This window comes from Physeter macrocephalus, chromosome 7, assembly GCF_002837175.3.
Source record: "Physeter macrocephalus isolate SW-GA chromosome 7, ASM283717v5, whole genome shotgun sequence".
NCBI lineage: Eukaryota > Metazoa > Chordata > Mammalia > Artiodactyla > Physeteridae > Physeter > Physeter macrocephalus.
In genome coordinates this window covers 66632667-66650364 of record NC_041220.1, presented here as the reverse complement: position 1 = coordinate 66650364, position 17698 = coordinate 66632667, and the positions used below count along the sequence as shown (strand labels likewise).

At 40.4% G+C, this 17698-nt stretch overlaps 1 protein-coding gene across 2 annotated transcripts in view; it reads right to left on the bottom strand.

The window, feature by feature from the left end:
* ART3 (ADP-ribosyltransferase 3 (inactive)) overlaps window positions 1-17698 on the bottom strand; it is a 105869-nt gene that overhangs the window by 36045 nt on the left and 52126 nt on the right. For both annotated transcript variants that reach the window (XM_028491930.2, XM_028491931.1), the window contains exon 2: window positions 2914-2991. In XM_028491930.2, the coding sequence (XP_028347731.1) occupies window positions 2914-2982 (69 nt within the window). In that variant the 5' untranslated portion in view covers window positions 2983-2991. The remainder of the gene's footprint in view (window positions 1-2913; window positions 2992-17698) is intronic.

Sequence of the window (17698 nt, the reverse complement as noted above, 5' to 3'; positions counted from 1 at the left end):
CACAACACCATTTTACGAATGTAGGAATTGTGCTGGCACAATTACCAGCCACAGAATATTCTGCTGGGGAAGTCACTGAGACCCCTGAACTCCTGGGTCTGTAGGTCACTTTCCTGAAGTGGGAATTCGAGCTTCATGAGATCAAATCATTGCCATCTCCTAGCCAAGAAATGCACTTTCCTCCACAGCACAGAATGTACCAGAGTGCATCTTGGGCGCCAATGCCTAATTTATCTTCAAGACTTCAACATCTTATAAGACATCATACCCTGAAACCACCACCCCACATTCCTCACATCATATCAAGGGTTGATCCAATATGATCCTGTCTTTCCCCCTGTGCCTCTAACCAGTCTCTGCATGTCTAATTTTAGACATCAAGTCTTTCTGGCCAAAGGCCACTGTTGATTGTGTGTTCTGTATAGTGAGTACCTTGAACACTGAAAAAGCCCACAAATGCCACCACAATTCAGGGGAAACTGAATGGACAAGGAACAGGTACAAAGGCTAGGTGAACACACTAACTATATTTTCTTCCTCTGAGTTATCCATTGAAACAAAAGCCTATATGGATGAAATTCAATTACTAAAAGTTTATTACAAAAATGTAAAAATGACCTAAACGGTTAAAAAAAGAAATTGGTTAAACAAATTATGAAACATTCATAAAACAAACACATCAAATTTATGTTGCAGAAGAATATTAAAAAGGCAAATCAAAACCACAGTGAGACACCACCTCACATGCATTAGGATGGCTATAAAGATAAGGAAGAAAAAGGAAAATAAGGACTTCTCTGGCGGCGCAGTGGTTAAGAATCCTCCTGCCAAGGCAGGAGACTCGAGACACAGGTTCGACCTCTGGTCTGGGAAGACCCCACATATCTCGGAACAACTAAGCCCGTGCATCACAACTACTGAGCTTGCGTGCCACAACTACCGAAGCTCACGTGCCTAGAGCCCGTGCTCCGCAACAAGAGAAGCCACCACAATAAGAAGCCTGCGCACCACAACAAAGAGTAGCCTCCGCTCACAGCAACTAGAGAAAGCCCGCACGCAGCAACGAAGACCCAACACAGCCAAAAAAAAAGGAAAATAGCAAGTGTCAGCAGGGATGTAGAGAAACAGAACCCTCATACCCCGTTGTATAAGTAATTAAAATGGTGCAGCCACTGTGGAAAAGTTTGGGGCACTTCCTCAAAATATTAAACATAGAGTCACACGACCCAGCAATTCTAATCCTGGGTATATACAGAAGAGAACTGAAAATATATGTTCCCACAAACAAAAACCTTTGCATGAAAGTTTGTGGCAGGACTATTCATTCATAAGAACAAAAAAGTGGGGCCAACCCAAATGTCCATCAATTAATGAATGGATAAAAAAATGTGGCATAACCATGCAATGGAATATTATTAAACTATAAAAAAGAAGGATGTGTTAATATACACTGCAACATGGATGAACCTTGAAAATGTTATGCTAAGTAAAAGAAGCCACAAAAAGGCCAGATATTGTATGATTCCATTCAGAAAAAATGTCCAGAATATGCAAATCCATAGAGACAAAGTGCATCCCAGGGGATGCAGGGAAGAGGGAATTGGGACTGACTGCTAATAGGTACAGGATTTCTTTTTTGGCATGATGGGAATGTCCTATAGTGAGATAGTGGTGATGGTTGCACAGCATAGTGAATATATGAGAATCACTGAACTGTACACTTTAAAATGGTATATTTTGGGGACTTCCCTGGTAGAGCAGCAGTTAAGAATCCGCCTGCCAATGCAGGGGACACGGGTTCGATCCCTGGGCCAGGAAGATCCCACATGCCGCACAGCAGCTAAGCCTGTGCGCCACAACTACTGAGCCTGCACTCTAGAGCCCACAAGCCACAACTACTGAGCCCGTGTGCCACAACTACTGAAGCCCGTGCGCCTAGAGCCCATGCTCTGCAACAAGAGAAGCAACCACATTGAGAAGCCTGCACACCGCAACAAAGAGTAGCCCCCGCTCGCCGCAACTAGAGAAAGCCCCACGCACAGCAACGAAGACCCAACACAGCCAAAATAAATAAATTAAAAAAAAAATTTTTTTTAAGTAAAATGGAATATTTTTATATGTGAATTATACTTCAATTTTTAAAAAGTCACACTGCAGACCAGGTAACAGAATATACAGTGATTCTATAAACAATATATCAGAATATTAAATTTAAAAATGGGTAAAATTTTAAGAACATAACACATTTTAAAGAACGTACTTCAAATCAGTGGACAAACACTCATTCAGTAGTGATGTGAGAGCTAACAATGTGGCGGGAAATATCAAGTGAGATACCTGGCTCATATTTTACATAAAAATATGATACAGAATGTTTAAAGTCAATTGTAAAAAATAAAATCATAAACTATTAGAAAAAAAAAGAATACTGAATGTGGGAAAATAGTCACTATATAGTTTAATGGAAAACGTAAATAAACATTGCAGTGTCATCTTATCTGAAGAAAAATACATATTTTTAGAATATCTGATGCCATGGACAGACATCTGTAGCACAATATTAACTTAAAAAGGTAAAAAAATACTATGTATAGTGTGAATCCATTTTTGTAAATTACAAACATAAACACATAGAAGAAAGCTGAGAAGAATACACACCAACAGATTGAGTCTTTCCCTCTGGATGGAAGATGGTGGATGATTTTTACTTTCTTCTTTTTGATTAATTTTAATTTTTCAATTTTCTACAGTTAACACATATCAGTGTGTAGAAGATAAGATCTACTTGTAAAAAACTAATTTACCTACTCTCTCTGTTCTCATTTATATCATCAACCCACACAAATGCCTCAGGCAACCTTATATCAAGAGTTCCCATTCCAGTGACCACATGCTTCCCATTCCTAACATTACCTGGAAGATGTCCATTAGAATCATAGGTGCCAGCAGCATGGTGACCATTTCAAAATGTCCTGCCTTCATTTTTCTCTTCTAAATTAAAAAGAAAAAATTCCAATTTAGTAGACTTAAAGAAAAGGTTTAGGGAAGTAGGACAGGATGACACACTATATATAGTTTTTCATTCTGGGTAAGAGTGGGTATCATAATGGTTAGGAAGTGATTATTAATAAATTTCCAATGGCTGGAAGTGTCATTAGACTTTGTCTGCTGGTCTAACACCCTCATTCTACAGATGAGGAAACCAAAGCTCAGAGGACTTCAGCAGTTTGCTCAAGATTAAATCTGACCATTTCCATTCTCTTTTAGACATGTTGTCTCTCCCACCATAGTCACTGGTAGTCATTTTTTCTTCCTATCTCTAAACCTCCCCTCAGCATACATAGGAAATCACAAACTAAAAAACAACCGTTTCAAATTGGTCCCCTAGCTCCCAGTCTCCAAGAATTCTCCAGGAGTTAGTATCCACGCATATCATCCATTCTCTGATCCTCTTTGCAAAGCAAGTCATGCCCATTTGGCTAGGATGGAGGCCAGTAGTGGTAAAAACCAGAAGGTTATCCGAGGCAGTCTGCTTCTCTCAAATATTCACATTTAAGAGAAGCCAAGGATAAAACAAGCGTCTTGCATAACTTTCTGAAGGCAGGAATAAGAAGGAACTGGGTAGGAAGCAGTTCTAGTAAGATTATATAATTCTATTGGCTGAATGCCCAATATTCATCCCAAAGCTCATGAGACAGGAGCAGGTAAACAGGAGGGTAAGGGGCCGTCAAGGGCTGAAGTTGTCCCAGAGCCATTAACTGATTCCGTTAAAGACTGGTTTATCGTTCCTGCCACATACCTACAACAAAGTTGACATGGCTGGAACTGAACTGAAATCTCTTTTTTTTACTCCTACCAATCACCATATTATGGCATCTGAAAATGGGGAAGAACGGCACAGGGGAAAGAAGATAGTCTTCCCTTTGGCCCCAGATCCCCATCTTTATTCAGGAGCAGTTTCTTTCACTAAAGATATCAAAAGATAGTACAAACATGCCACTTTTGTGTGAAGCTTCCCTTTAAAAAAGATTTGGAAAATAATACTTGACGGATAACTGTCACAAGGCAGTATGTACCAAGCAAGCTCTGAATCAGGGTTTTCTTGAAAATTCTTCACTAAAATAGTCTGAGTGTAAATAAGTCAAAAGGTTTACCTGGCTTTTCTGCCTGTGGAGGTTTAAATGATGCTAGGTCTCAAACTGTTTCCCCACTCTCTCAGTGGTGGTGAGCTTGTCTTCAGGATAGGAGGCTGTTGACACTGAGAGCTGAGAAGGGAATGCTTTTCTTTTTATAAACATCCCCAGCAATAGCTTGGCAGTGGCACATTACCTCATTTGTGTTCTGCTATTTGTATCTGCCCCCCAGACTATCCCTTGGAATCATTACTGTTAACACATGAAATCTCCAAGAGGCTTGTAAAGCCACAGCAATTCCCTCTAACCACACAGCGTGTTCAGCTCTGAGCCCTCAGTTCTGGGCTTCTCAGAGAGTGATCACTTCCCATTCCTAACCCTTTGACCCTTTGACCCTTGGCCTCTGAGATGTCAGACTAAAGCAAGGATTTTACCCTAGCTAAATGGTTCACATAACTCAGGGGACTTGCTGTGTTAATCACTGGCAATGGTGATGGCTATCACCATTCACTCAACCGGCTTGCTGTAGTTTAGGTACTGTGCCAGGTGCTGGGACACACAAGTAAGTAAAATAAAGCTGAAAAGCACTCAAACTAACAAAAGACATGAATATGCATACTTAACCAGAATACACGTTAAGAATCTTAGGTACAGGCAAAGCCCAGTGAGAACACTAAGCAGGGAAGGATTTGGTAATATCTACAACTATAGTTCTCTAGTAAATATATTGACTGCAGTGCTGAAGAATAGTTAAGAATTCACTGACTATGGATAAAAAACCGTGAAATGTCCTAGGAAATTCACACATATGTGTATCAAAATTAATTAATAGAATATTTAGAAAGTAGTGCTATTCATAAAAGCCCGAAACTGCAAACCATCCAAATGCCTATAAATAGTAGAATGGACAAATTGTGGTGTATTTATACCATTGAATTTTGTATAGTATTGAAAATTAATAAACTCTTAACTATACATATGTGCATAAATACCACAAATTTTAAACCTATGAACAGATACAAACATCTACACACTGAATGATTTAATTAGTATAGAGTACAAAATCAGGCAAAACACTTCTATGGCATCAGATGGCAGAACAGCACCCTGAGTGGGAGGTAGTAACTGGAAGAGGCACAAGGGGAGCATCTGGGATGCTAGTTAGGTTCTGTTTTTGGTTCTGGGTCTTGATAACACTGATATATTGTTTATGAAAATTCACCAAGCTATTATATACTTAAACGTATTTTTCTCTCTGTGTGTGTACACACATATTTACTCAATGAAACATTTTAAACTGTCATGAAGTGAACCTACTTTTACAAAACCCATCTCTCCTCCTCAGACTCTTCCAGACATCTAGCCTCTACTCACCTCATTGGCTAAGCAATTTAAGATTAAATACACTGAATAGGCTCTCAGTAATTGTATCATTTAAAAAAATAGAGTTTAGTTAGAACGGAAAAAGTTTGCACATGTTTTCAGTCCTTAGGCTCACAATGACCAGCATTTTAGGCTCAGGCATGTGGGCCTACAGGGGATGAAGTAGTGGGCTTTTCCTGTATTTGGCCCCCTAAAGCCTATCAGATTCATCAATATATCACACAAAAGACTGAGTCTACTAAAAAGAGCATAACAAACACTGCATGAAGTTCAAGGCAAGTTTGACCTTATTTATTCCCAGTATGCTTTTGCTCCATTCTTGTTTTCTTTCAAGAAAACATAGTGACTTGATATTTGTATATACTGTGACATGATCACCACAATTAAGTCTAATTAACATCCATTACCATACACAGTTACAAAATATTTTTGTGTGTGATGAGAACTTTTAGGATTTAGTCTCTCGGCAACTCGCAAATGTGCAATATAGTCTTATGAACTCTAGTTGCCAATTAGATCCCCATGACTGACTTACTTTGTAACTGGAAGTTTGTGCATTTTGACTCCCTTCACCCATTCTGCTCAACTCCCACCCCCATCTCTGGCAGCCACCAATCTGTTCTCTGTATCTATGAGCTTGGTGGTTGCTTTTGTTTTTAGATTCCACATATAAGTGAGATCATACGTTATTTGTTTTTCTCCATCTGACTTATTTCACTTGGCAAAATGCCCTCAAGATCCATCCATGTTGTTGCAAATGAAATTATTTCATTCTTTTTACGGCTGAGTAATATTCCATTGTATATAGGTGCCACATCTTCTTTATCCATTCATCTGTCGATGGACACTTAGGTGGCTTCCATACCTTGGCTACTGTAAATAATGCCACAAAGAATATGGAGGTGCAGAAATCTTTCCAACTGTTTTCATTTTCTTTGGGTAAATACCCGGAAGTGAAATTGTTGGATCCTACAGAAGTTCTATTTTTAATTTTTTGAGGAACCCTCATACTGTTTTTCATAGTGACTGCACCAATTTACATTCTCACCAGTAGTGTACAAAGGTTTCCTTCTTCATATCCTAACATTTGTTATTTCTTGTCTTTTTGATAATAGCCATTCTAACAGGTGTGAGGTGGTATCTCATTGTGGGTTTTTTGGGGTTTTTTTTCTTGGCCACATTGCACAGTATGTGGGATCTCAGTTCCCTGACCAGGGACTGAACCCATGCCCCTTGCAGTGGAAGCACAGAGTCCTAACCACTGGACGGCCAGGGAAGTCCTTCTCATTGTGGTTTTGATTTGCATTTCCTTGATGATTAGTGATGTTGATATTTCCATGTGTCTGCTGGCCATCTGCATATCTTATTTTAAAAAATATCTATTCAGGTCTTTGCCCATTTTTTATATAGATTGTTTTTTTCCTATTGAGTTGTATGAGTTCTTTATATATTTTGGATATTAACCCTTTATCATATGTATGATTTGCATATTATCTCCCAATCAGGCTGTATTTTCATTTTTTTTTCTTTTAACCAGGTAAGTCCCTGGGGGCTTTTTTAAAAAAAATTTATTTATTTATTTTTGGCTGCAGTGGGTCTTCATTGCTGCGTGCGGGCTTTTCTCTAGTTGCGGCGAGTGGGGGCTACTCTTCGTTGTGGTGCACAGGCTTCTCATTGCGGTGGCTTCTCCTGTTGCGGAGCAGGGGCTCTAGGCACGGGGGCTTCAGCAGTTGTGGCTCACGGGCTCTAGAGTGCAGGCTCAGTAGCTGTGGCACACGGGCTTAGTTGCTCTACGGCATGTTGGATCTTCCCGGACTAGGGCTCGAGTCCATTGGTAGGTGGACTCCTAACCACTGTGCCACCAGGAAAGTCCCCTGTATTTTCATTTTTAGATGGTTTCCTTTGCTGTGCAGAAACTTCTTAGTTTGGTATAGTCCCACTTGTTGAATTTTTGCTTTTGTTGCTTTTTCTTTTGGTGTCATTTCCAAAAAATCACTGCCAAGACCAATGTCAAGGTGCTTACCACTTATGTTTCCTCTAGGAGTTTTATGGTTCAGGTCTTACGGGGTTGGCCAAAAAGTTCGCTCAGGTTTTCCCATAAGATGTTATGGAAAAACCCAAACAAACTTTTTGGCCAACCCAATACATTCAAGTCTTTAATACATTTTGAGTTAATTCTTAGGCATGATGTAAGAGAGTGGTCCAGTTTCATTATTTTGTCTGAGGCTGTTCAGTTTTCCAAACACCATTTACTAAAGAGACTGTCCTTTCCCCACTGTATACTGGCTCCTTTGTCATAAGTTAATTGATCACATACACATGAGTTTATTTCTGGGCTTGCCATTCTATTTCACTGATCTATGTGTCTGTTTTTATGCCAATACCATACTTTTTGATTACTGTAGCTTTATAATATAGTTTGAAATCATGGCGCACAATGCCTTCAGCTTTGTTCTTCTTTCTCAAGATTGCTTGGGGGTTTTTGTGGTTCCATACAAGTTTTAGGATTTTTTTGGTCTTATTTCTGTGAAAAGTGCCATTGGAATTTTGAAAGGGATTGCACTGACTATGTAGATTGCTTTGGGTAGTATGGACATTTTAACAATATGGATTCTTCCAGTCCATGAGCATGGACTATCTTTCTATCCATCTGAGTCTTCTTCACCTTTTTTCATCAATGTCTACAGTTTTCAACATACAGGTTTTTCACCTCCTTGGTTAAATTTATTCACAGGTATTTTATTATTTTTGGTGCAGTTATAAATGGGGTTATTTTCTTTATTTCTCTTTCTGATAATTCATTATCGGTGTATAGAAACACAACAGATTGCTGTGTATTGACTTTGCAGCCTGCAACTTCACTGAATTTACTAGTTCTGGTTTTGGGAGGAGTCTTCAGTGTTTTCTGTATATAATATCATGTCATCTGCAAATGACAGTTTTACTTCTTCCTTTCCAATTCAGATGCCTTAATTTCTTTTCCTTGCTGGATTGCTCTGGCTAGGATTTCTAATACTATGTTGAACAGAAGTGATAAGAGTAGCCATCCTTGTTTGAACATGATTTTAGAGGAAAAGCTTTCAGCTTTTCACCACTGAGCGTATTAGCTGTGGGCTCTCATAGATAGCCTTTACTATGTCGAGGCACATTCTCTCTATACTGACTTTGTTGAGAATTTTTTATCAAAAATGTCTGTTAAATTTTGTCAAGCGCTTTTTCTGCATCTTTTGTGATGATCACATGATTTTTATCCTACATTTTATTAATCTGGAGTATCTCACTGATTGATATGTGAATATTGAAACATCTTTGCATCCCTGGAATAAATCCCAATTGATCATGGTGTATAATCCTTTCAATGTATTGTTGAACTCAGTTTGCTAATATTTTAAGGATTTTTGCATCTATGTTCCTCAGGGATACTGGCCTGTAATTCTCATTTTTTGTAGTGTCTCTGTCTGGTTTTGGTATCAGGATAATGCTGGCCATAAACTGAGTTGTGAGCTTGGAAGTGTTCCCTCCTCTTCTATTTCTTGGAAGAGTTTGAGAAGGATTGGTGTTAATTCTTTTCAAATGTTTAGTAGAATTTGCCAGTGACGCCATCTGGACTTTTATTTGGCGGAAGTTTTTAATTACTGATTCAATCTACTTACTAATAATCAGTCAGTTCAGATTTTCTGTTTCTTCCTGATTCACTCCTGGAAGGTTGTTTGTTTCTAGGAATTTATCCATTTCTTCTAGGTTGCCCAATTTGTTGGCATATACTTTATTTGTAGTAGTCTCTTATGTAGTAGTAGTCTTTTATGTAGTAGTCTCTTATGATCCTTTATATTTCTGTGGTATCATCTGTAATGACTTCTCTTTCATTTCTGATTTTATTTATTTGAGTCCTCTCTTCTTTTCTTAGTGAGGTTTGTTGATTTTGTTTATTTAAAAATAACAGCTCTTGGTTTCATTGATCTTCTCTATTGTCTTTGTTTCTTTTCATTTATTTCTACTATGATCTTGGTTATTTCTTTCCTTCTACTAACTTCAGGCTTTATTTATTCTTCTCTTTCTAGTTCTTTGAGGTATAAAGTTAGGTTGTTTATTTGAGATTTTTCTTGTTTCTTGCAGTAGGCATTTATCGCTAGAAACTTTCCTCTTAGAACTGCTTTTACTGCAGCCCATGAATTTTGGTATGTTATATTTCCATTTTTGTTTGTCTCAAGGTGTATTTTGATTTTGCTTTCAATTTTTTCTTTGACCTATTGGCTGTACAGGAGCATGCTGTTTAATCTTCACATATTTATGAATTTTCCAGTTTTCTTCTTATAATTGATTTCTAGTTTTATGCCACTGTGATTGGAAAAGGTGCTTGATATGATTTCAATTTTATTAAATTTGTTAAGACCTGTTTTGTGGCCTAACATATGATCTATCCTAGAGAATGTTCCATGTGTACTTGAGAAGAACGTGTATTCTATTGATTTTGGATGGAATGTCCTGTATATTTCTGTTAAGTCCATCTGGTCTAATGTGTCATTTAAGGCCAATGTTTCCTTATTTATTATCTGGATGATCTATCCACTGATGTAAGTGGGGTATTAAGTCCCCTACTATTGTTGTACTATTGTCTATTTCTCCCTTTAGGTCTGTTAATATTTGCTTTATATATTTAGGTGCTCCTATATTGGGTGCATAAACATTTACAAATGTTACATCCTCTTGTTGGACTGACCCCTTTATCACTATATAATCCTTCTTTGTTCCTTATCACAGTCTTTGTTTTAAAGTATATTTTGTCTGATATAAGTGTTACCAAACGCAACTCTGTATGCCTGATGCACAGTGAGGCCAAACAATACCAGAATGTCAGATACATGGGGGCTCCAGATGGAAGTGGTGCCAGGTCCCAGGCCAGGGCTCTGCTGCAAGCCTGGCAGGAGGCTGGATATGAGCTGTGGCTTCACACACCACATCCGATGGAGCCAGCTTGCCCAGTGTTGCCCCACCTCATGCCACTGCTGCTGCCCCCAGCCTGGCCTGGCCTGGCGGTCCCTGACTCCTGCTGGACTCCCTGCTGGAACGACTATGACAGGAAGGTGAAGCAGGCAGCCAGGAAGAGGGCAAGAAGGTGGCACATGCCTGTGCCCACTTGACCATGAGAACCTGACCTGCAGATGTACCTGCTGCTGTAACAGGGGCAGGGCAGGCACACAGCCGTTAGCTCGTGACCATTAGCACATGGCAGTTAGAGGTCCTGCTCCACCAACAGTAAGCCGAAGAGTGGTCCTGGGGCAGAGAGTGTGGTGAGAAGCAGATCACAGCCTTCTCCAGGCCCTCCAGGTCTGCTGGCCTCAGGCTGAGGGCTGTGTACTGCAGACCTTCAGAGCCCTCGCTACAGCCGCCCACTGGCTGGCCCCAGGCCTTGAAGCAGCAGTGAACCTCTCCTCCATCCGCACCTCTGCAACCTAATGGTGGCAGCAGTCTCCATGGGTTGCAGCCCAGGGAGCCCTCAGCAACTGGAGTATACGGACACTGCCATTAAGGTAACAGCAGTCTCCATGGGTCACAGGCCATGGAGGCCTCAGAGCCTCTCCAGTTTAAATGAAAAGCCTGAGAGCTGGTTGGATCCTGGGTGCCTTGCTCCCTAAGTGATGATGGCAGGGCAGGGTTTGGGAACCTGGCCCTGAGGGTGCCGCCAGTTGAGATCTGCCTCTTCAGCTGGGCCTGGGCACTGGTGGGAGGACCCAGGCTGGGTGCTGGATGAATGCTCCCAGGCAGGGTAACGCACCTGTGTAGGGATCCCCTTCCAGGACCTGGAACTTGGTGGGTGAAAGTTGAGACTTGACACCTTGCCCTTTCTTGTTAGAACAGAGAATAACATTTGTTTTGGTGGAGGTTTACAGGAACACTGTGACCTGACCATGACCTGACCTCAAGGACAAAGGATCTGACACCAAGAAGTCTGCAACAACTAACCATGCCCCTCCCTCACCTTTCCTATAAAAGGGCTTTGCTGAAAGTTTTAGGGGAGTTTGGGTTTTTTTAAGGCATGAGCCACCCATCTCCTTGCATGGCCCTGCAATAAACCAAACTCTGACGTTTTGGTATTATTTGGCCTCACTGTGCATCAGGCACATGGACTTGCATTCGTAACATAAGTATAGCTACCCCAGCTTTCTTTTGGTTTCTATTTGCATGGAATATCTTTTTCCATCCCTTCACTTTCTTTTTTCTTAAGGTTTTTTTTTTTTTTTTTGATGTGGACCATTTTAAAAGTCTTTATTGATTTGTTACACTCCTTCTGTTTTATGTTTTGGTTTTTGGCCGCGAGGCATGTGGGATCTTAGCTCCCCAACCAGGAATGGAACCCGCACCCGCTGCACTGGAAGGCAGAGTCTTAACCACTGGACTGCCAGGGAAGTCCCCATCCCTTCACTTTCAATCTGTGTCTGTCCTTAAGTCTGAAGTGAGTCTTCTGTAGGCAGCATATAGATGGGTCTTGTTTTTGTCACTCAATCATTCTATATCTTTTGATTGGAAAATTTAGTTCATTTTACATTTAAAGTGATTATTGAAAGGTATGTTCTTATTGCCATTTTGTTTATTGTTTTCTGGCTGCTTTGTAGTTCTTCTGTTCCTTTCTTCTTCTCTTGGTCTCTTCCTTTGTGGTTGATGATTTTCTTTAGTGCTATCTCATATTCCTTTCTCATTTCCTTTTGTATATCTAATATAGGTTTTTGTTTTGTGGTTATCGTGAAGCTTACATATAACAGCTTGTAACAGTCTATTTTAAGTCAATAACAACTTAACTTTGAATGTATTCTAAAGTTCTACATTTTTATTCTCCCATCCCCCACATCTTATGTTTTTGATGTCACATTTTACATCTTTTAATAGTGTGTATTCCTTAACTAATTATGGTAGTTACGGTTACTTTTACTACTTTGTCTTTTAACCTTCATACTAGCTTTAAAAGTGACTAATCTACTACCTTTACCATACAGGAATACCTTATTTTATTGCACTTTATTGTGCTTCATAGATATTACATTTTTTTTTTTTTTTTTTACAAATCAAAGGTTTGTGGCAACCTTGCCCTGACCAATTCTGTAGGTGCTATTTTTCCAACAGCATTTGCTCACTTCATGTCTCTGTGTCATATTTTGGTAATTCTTAAAAAATTTCAAACTTTTAAATTATTATGTCATGGTGATCTGTGATCTTTGATGGTACTACTATACAGCTTGCTGAAGTCTCAGATAATGGTTAGCATTTTTTAGCAATCAAGCATTTTTAAATTAAGGTATACATACTGGTTTTTTAGGCATATGCTATTGCATACTTAATAGTCTACAGTACAGAATAAACATAACTTTTATATGCATTGGGAAACCAAAAAATTCATGTGACTTGCTTTATTGTGATAGTCACTTTTTTGTGGTGATCTGGAACCAAGCCACCAAATCTCTGAAGTATGCTCATATATTTATCTTTAGCAGTGAGTTTTATACTTTCATATGGTTTGTTGTTACTAATTAGTGTCCTTTCTTTTCAGCTTAAATATGTCCCTTTAACATTTCTTGTAATGACAGTTTAGTGGTGATGCACTCCTTTAGCTTTTGCTTGTCTGGAAACTCTTATGTCTCCTTCAGTTCTGAATGATAACTTTGCAAATAGAGTATTCTTGGTGGTAGTTTTCCTTTCCTTGCCACTCCCTTCTGGTCTGCAAAGTTTCTGCTGAAAAATCTGCTGCTTGTCTTATGGGGGTTCCCCTATACATAACAAGTTGTTTTTCTCTTTCTGTTTTAAGATTCCCTCGTCTTTAACTTTTGACATTTTAATTATAATGAGTTTTACTGTGGGTCTCTTTAGGTTCATCTTATTTGCAACTCTCTGGGTTTCCTGGATCTGGATGTCTGTTTCCTTCCCCAGGTTAAGGAAGTTTCAACCATCATTTATTCAAATAAATTTTCTCCCCTTTCTCTCTCTCCTGTCCTTCTGGGACTCCTATAATACAAATGTTAGTCCACTTGATGTTGCCCCATAAGTTCCTTATGCTATCTTCACTTTTTTGCATTTTTTTTTCTTTTTTTGCTACTCTGATTTGGTGAGTTCTTCTACCCTGTCTTTGAGTTCACTGACCCTTTCTTCTGTTTCATCTAGTCTGCTGTTGAATCCCACTAGAGTATTTTTCAGTTCGGTTACCATATTCTTTGCTCTGTGACTTCTGTTCACAACTTTTAAATATTTTCTATGTCTTTGCTGAAGTTCTCACTGTGTTCATCCATTCCTCTTCTGAGTTCAGTGAGCATTTTTTTTTCAAATTATTATTTTTTTATGTTTTTAGCACCTTTATTGGAGTGTAATTTCTTTACAATGGTGTGTTATTTTCTGCTTTATAACAAAGTGAATCAGCTATATATATATATACATATATCCCCATATCTCCTCTCTCTTGCTCAGTGAGCATTTTTATGACCACAACCTTTGAACCCTTTATCGGGTTAATTACTTATCTCTATTTTATTAACATTTTTTCCTGAGGTTTTATCTTGTTCTTTCATTTGGAACACACTCCTCTGTTTCTTCACTTTGCTTGACTCTCTATGTTGGTTTCTATGCATTAGATGATAGAGATGCTTCTCCCAGTTCTGAAGGGTTGGCCCTGTGTAGGACACAAACCTTATCATTCAACCCTGCCCTAGCACTCTTGGTTGTTTCTCAACATGTTTGTGATTATCCAAGCAGCCTATTTTATATTTAATAGCTCCCAGTAGCTGAGGGTGCGCTAAGACTAGTTAGTGTCCCAAAGGCAAGGAGCTCACTCAGCATCTAGTTCAGGCTGATTACAAGCCAGACCCTCAGGCAGCAACTTTTAAAAATACAAAATAAACAGTTCTGTCAGACCACAAGTGCAAGCCCTGCTGGCCCTCAGAGCCAAGTGATCAGGAGGTATCCCCTGGGCAGCAATCATAAAAATCAGGGCTCCAGATTAGTGTGTAAGCTCCTTTCTGGGAGATACCAGTAAGCTGTCGCAAGGCAGAGGGAGGGCAAAAAGATGGTATTCCCCAGCCTACATTCCCTGAGAGCACCTCTGTAGCCTCTGAACATGTTTCATACCTGAGACCTGTCCCTGTGGCCAAAGTTCCAGGACTAGCAAGTAGTCCTCTTTCACAGAAAGACTAGGGGAGAGTTTTAGTCCACTGTCTATGCAGTGCCCTGGGGACGGTAGCCTTCCAAGAACTCTCTAATTGTTACAATCCTGTGGGACCTAGGAACGTCATCCCCCGCAACCACCAGAGTCAGGCAATCATGGGATATTCCCTGGGCAGCAGCTGCAAAAACCAGGGCACCAGATGCAAAAACTGGAACCCCAGACACTTATAAGAGCTCCCCTCCGAGAGATGCTGACACTCTGGGGTACAGCAGGAGAAGGGGAAGATAATGCCTACCCTCCAAGTTCTTAGGAAAGGTTTACAGTCAGCCCTTAGCTGTGTTTAATTAGAAGCCTGCCCCTCGTGTTGCAGCAATAATAATAAGCTAATAGGCATTTTTCACAAAAACATTGAGCTCCTGAGTCTGTTACCTCCTGCTGTGCCCTGGGGGTAGTTGCTGTTTAAGAACTCTTTCTCATTGGTTATAGTCTCGTGGGGCCCACGAGCTAAGCCTGGCTGGCCACCAGAGCCAAGTGATGTAGAGGTATCCCCTGGTAGCATCTGCAAAAATCAGGGCACCAGAGAAGGGTATAATATAGCTCCTTTCTGGAAGATACCAGCGAGCTGGAATAAAGCAGAGGGAGAGCGCAAAGACGGAATCTACCTGCCTCCATTCCCTGAGAGCAGCTCTATAAGCCCCTATAAGTATGCCAAACCAGAAGTCTGTCCCTCAGGCCAAAGCTCCTGGACAAGCAAATAGGTCTCTTCCTCAGAAAGACTAGAAGTGTGTTTTAGTCTGCTCTCTGTGCAGTGCCCTAGGAGTGGTAGTCTGCCAAGAACTGAATCTCCGATTGTTACAGTCCCATGAAACCCAGGAGCACAAGTCCTCTTGGTCTCCAAAGCCAGGTGATCCCCCAGGTGGTAGCTGCAAAAACTGGGTCACCAAATATGAAAACCAGGGCCCCAGATGTATACAGAAGCTCCTCTCTGAGAAATACGGGTGCTCTGGAGTGCAGTAGAGGGAGAGCACAAAATGGCACCCACTGGCTAGCGGGAGGTGGGTGGGAGGAGGGTGTGCCAAAATGGCACCTGCCAAAAAAAAGGAAAAATAAAGAAACAAATTTTTTAAAAGTCGGGGGAGATGGCACCCGTTGGTTTCAGCAAGACAGAAAGGAATTGTGAAAAATGGTGCCCACTGACTGGAGCATAAAGATGACACCCATCAGAAGGGGTAAAAAAGAAAGAAGAAAAGATGGCACCCGTGGGCTTTAGCAAAGGAGAGGGAGGGCATGATGACGGAGCCCACTAACCTCCATCCCAGGAGAATATTCCAGCAGGCCCCTGCTCCTCGGACCAATTGCTTTAAAATTAGCAAATGAGTCTTCTACATATAAGTCTGGGCGATTTTCAAGGGCTGCTTCTGCGCTGCACCCTAGAGCAGGCGAGTCTGCACGCGGTCCCTTTAAGAACTGCGCCTCGGTTTGCCTCAGCCCCACACGTCTCGTGTACGTGAGCCTTGTTGGTCTTTAGACCCAGGTGTTTTGAGGGCTTGTCTCTCAGGTGACTGTCTTTAAAGTTGGGGTGCCCAGTGTGCAGTAAGAACCCTTTACTCCTCAAAGAAAAGCTCCAAGTTCTGAGCCACCTTCCAATCGTGGGTCGCAGCATCAGAGGTGGAATTTATGGCAAGATTGTGCCTCAGCCTTTCCTACCAACTTAAATGTGGTTTCCTTCCCATTTGTCTAATGTGAAGGATTGCTCCACCTGTTTTTAGCTTTTGCCCAGAGGAAACTGTTCCATATATGGCTGTAGATTTGGTATGCCCATGGGAGGAGGTGAGTTCAGGATCTTCTTATGTCGCTATCTTGAACTGGAACCTCCAGTTTTGAACTCTTGATTTCATTCATCCATCCATTCATTCAACAAATATTTAAGTCCTCACAATGTTCCAGGAACTGTTTTAGGTACTGGAGGTATATCAGTGAACAAAATAAACATCTTGCCCTTGTCAAATGCATTTTGTGGGAGGGGGGCAGTCAAATAACAACTTAAATAAATAAATAAATTATATGTTAGAATACAGTAAGGTTACGTTTTTTAAAAAGTAATACAAGAGAGACTGGGAGTACATGGAGAGTTTGTCATTTAAATTGGATGGTTGGGGGAATCCTTGAAAACGTGATATATAAGCAAAGAACTGAAGGAGATGAGGGAGATCAGCCATGTGGTGGAAGAGTGGTCAGGCAGAAAGAACAGAAAAGGCTGATATGGCTGGAACAGAAGAGTCATTAAGTAAGGGAAGAGTTGTAGGAGATAAGGTCAGCAAGGTAAGGGTGGTAGTGGGAAGATAAGTCTTTGTAGGCTATTTTAAGAATCTTGGATTTTACTCTAAGAGAAAGGGAGCAAATCACAAGGTTTGAATGGAATTATGGAAAGATTTGACTTATTTTTTAAGATGATGACCCTGGCTGTTATGCTGAGAATAGTCTATAGGGTGAAAGTCAACCAGTTTACAGGTTATTACGATAATGCAAGCAGAGATTATGGTGGCTTGAACCAAGATGGCAGCGATAAAGGCAGTGAGGTTGTGACTGGGTTCTTAGCATAACTCCTTGAAATTCACCCATGTTGTTGCACGCATCAATAGTTCTAAAACTAACTACAGTGATGGTTTCACAATTCTGTGAATGTACCAAAGACCAATGAATTGTATACTTTATTTATTTATCTTATTTATTTTATTGGCTGCGCTGCACAGTTTGCAGGATGTTAGTTCCCCAACCAGGGATTGAACCCGGGCCCTCGGCAGTGAGAGGGCAGAGTCCTAACCACCAGACTGCCAGCGAATTCCCTGAATCATATACTTTAAATATGTGAATTACATGGTATCTGAATTAAATCTCAGTAAAGCTGTTTTTTAAAAGAGGAATGAACTGCTGATACAAATAACATGGATGAATCTGAAAAGCATTACACTAAGTATGATAATATTGGGTTGGCCAAAAAGTTCGTTTGGGTTTTTCCATAACACCGTACAGAAAC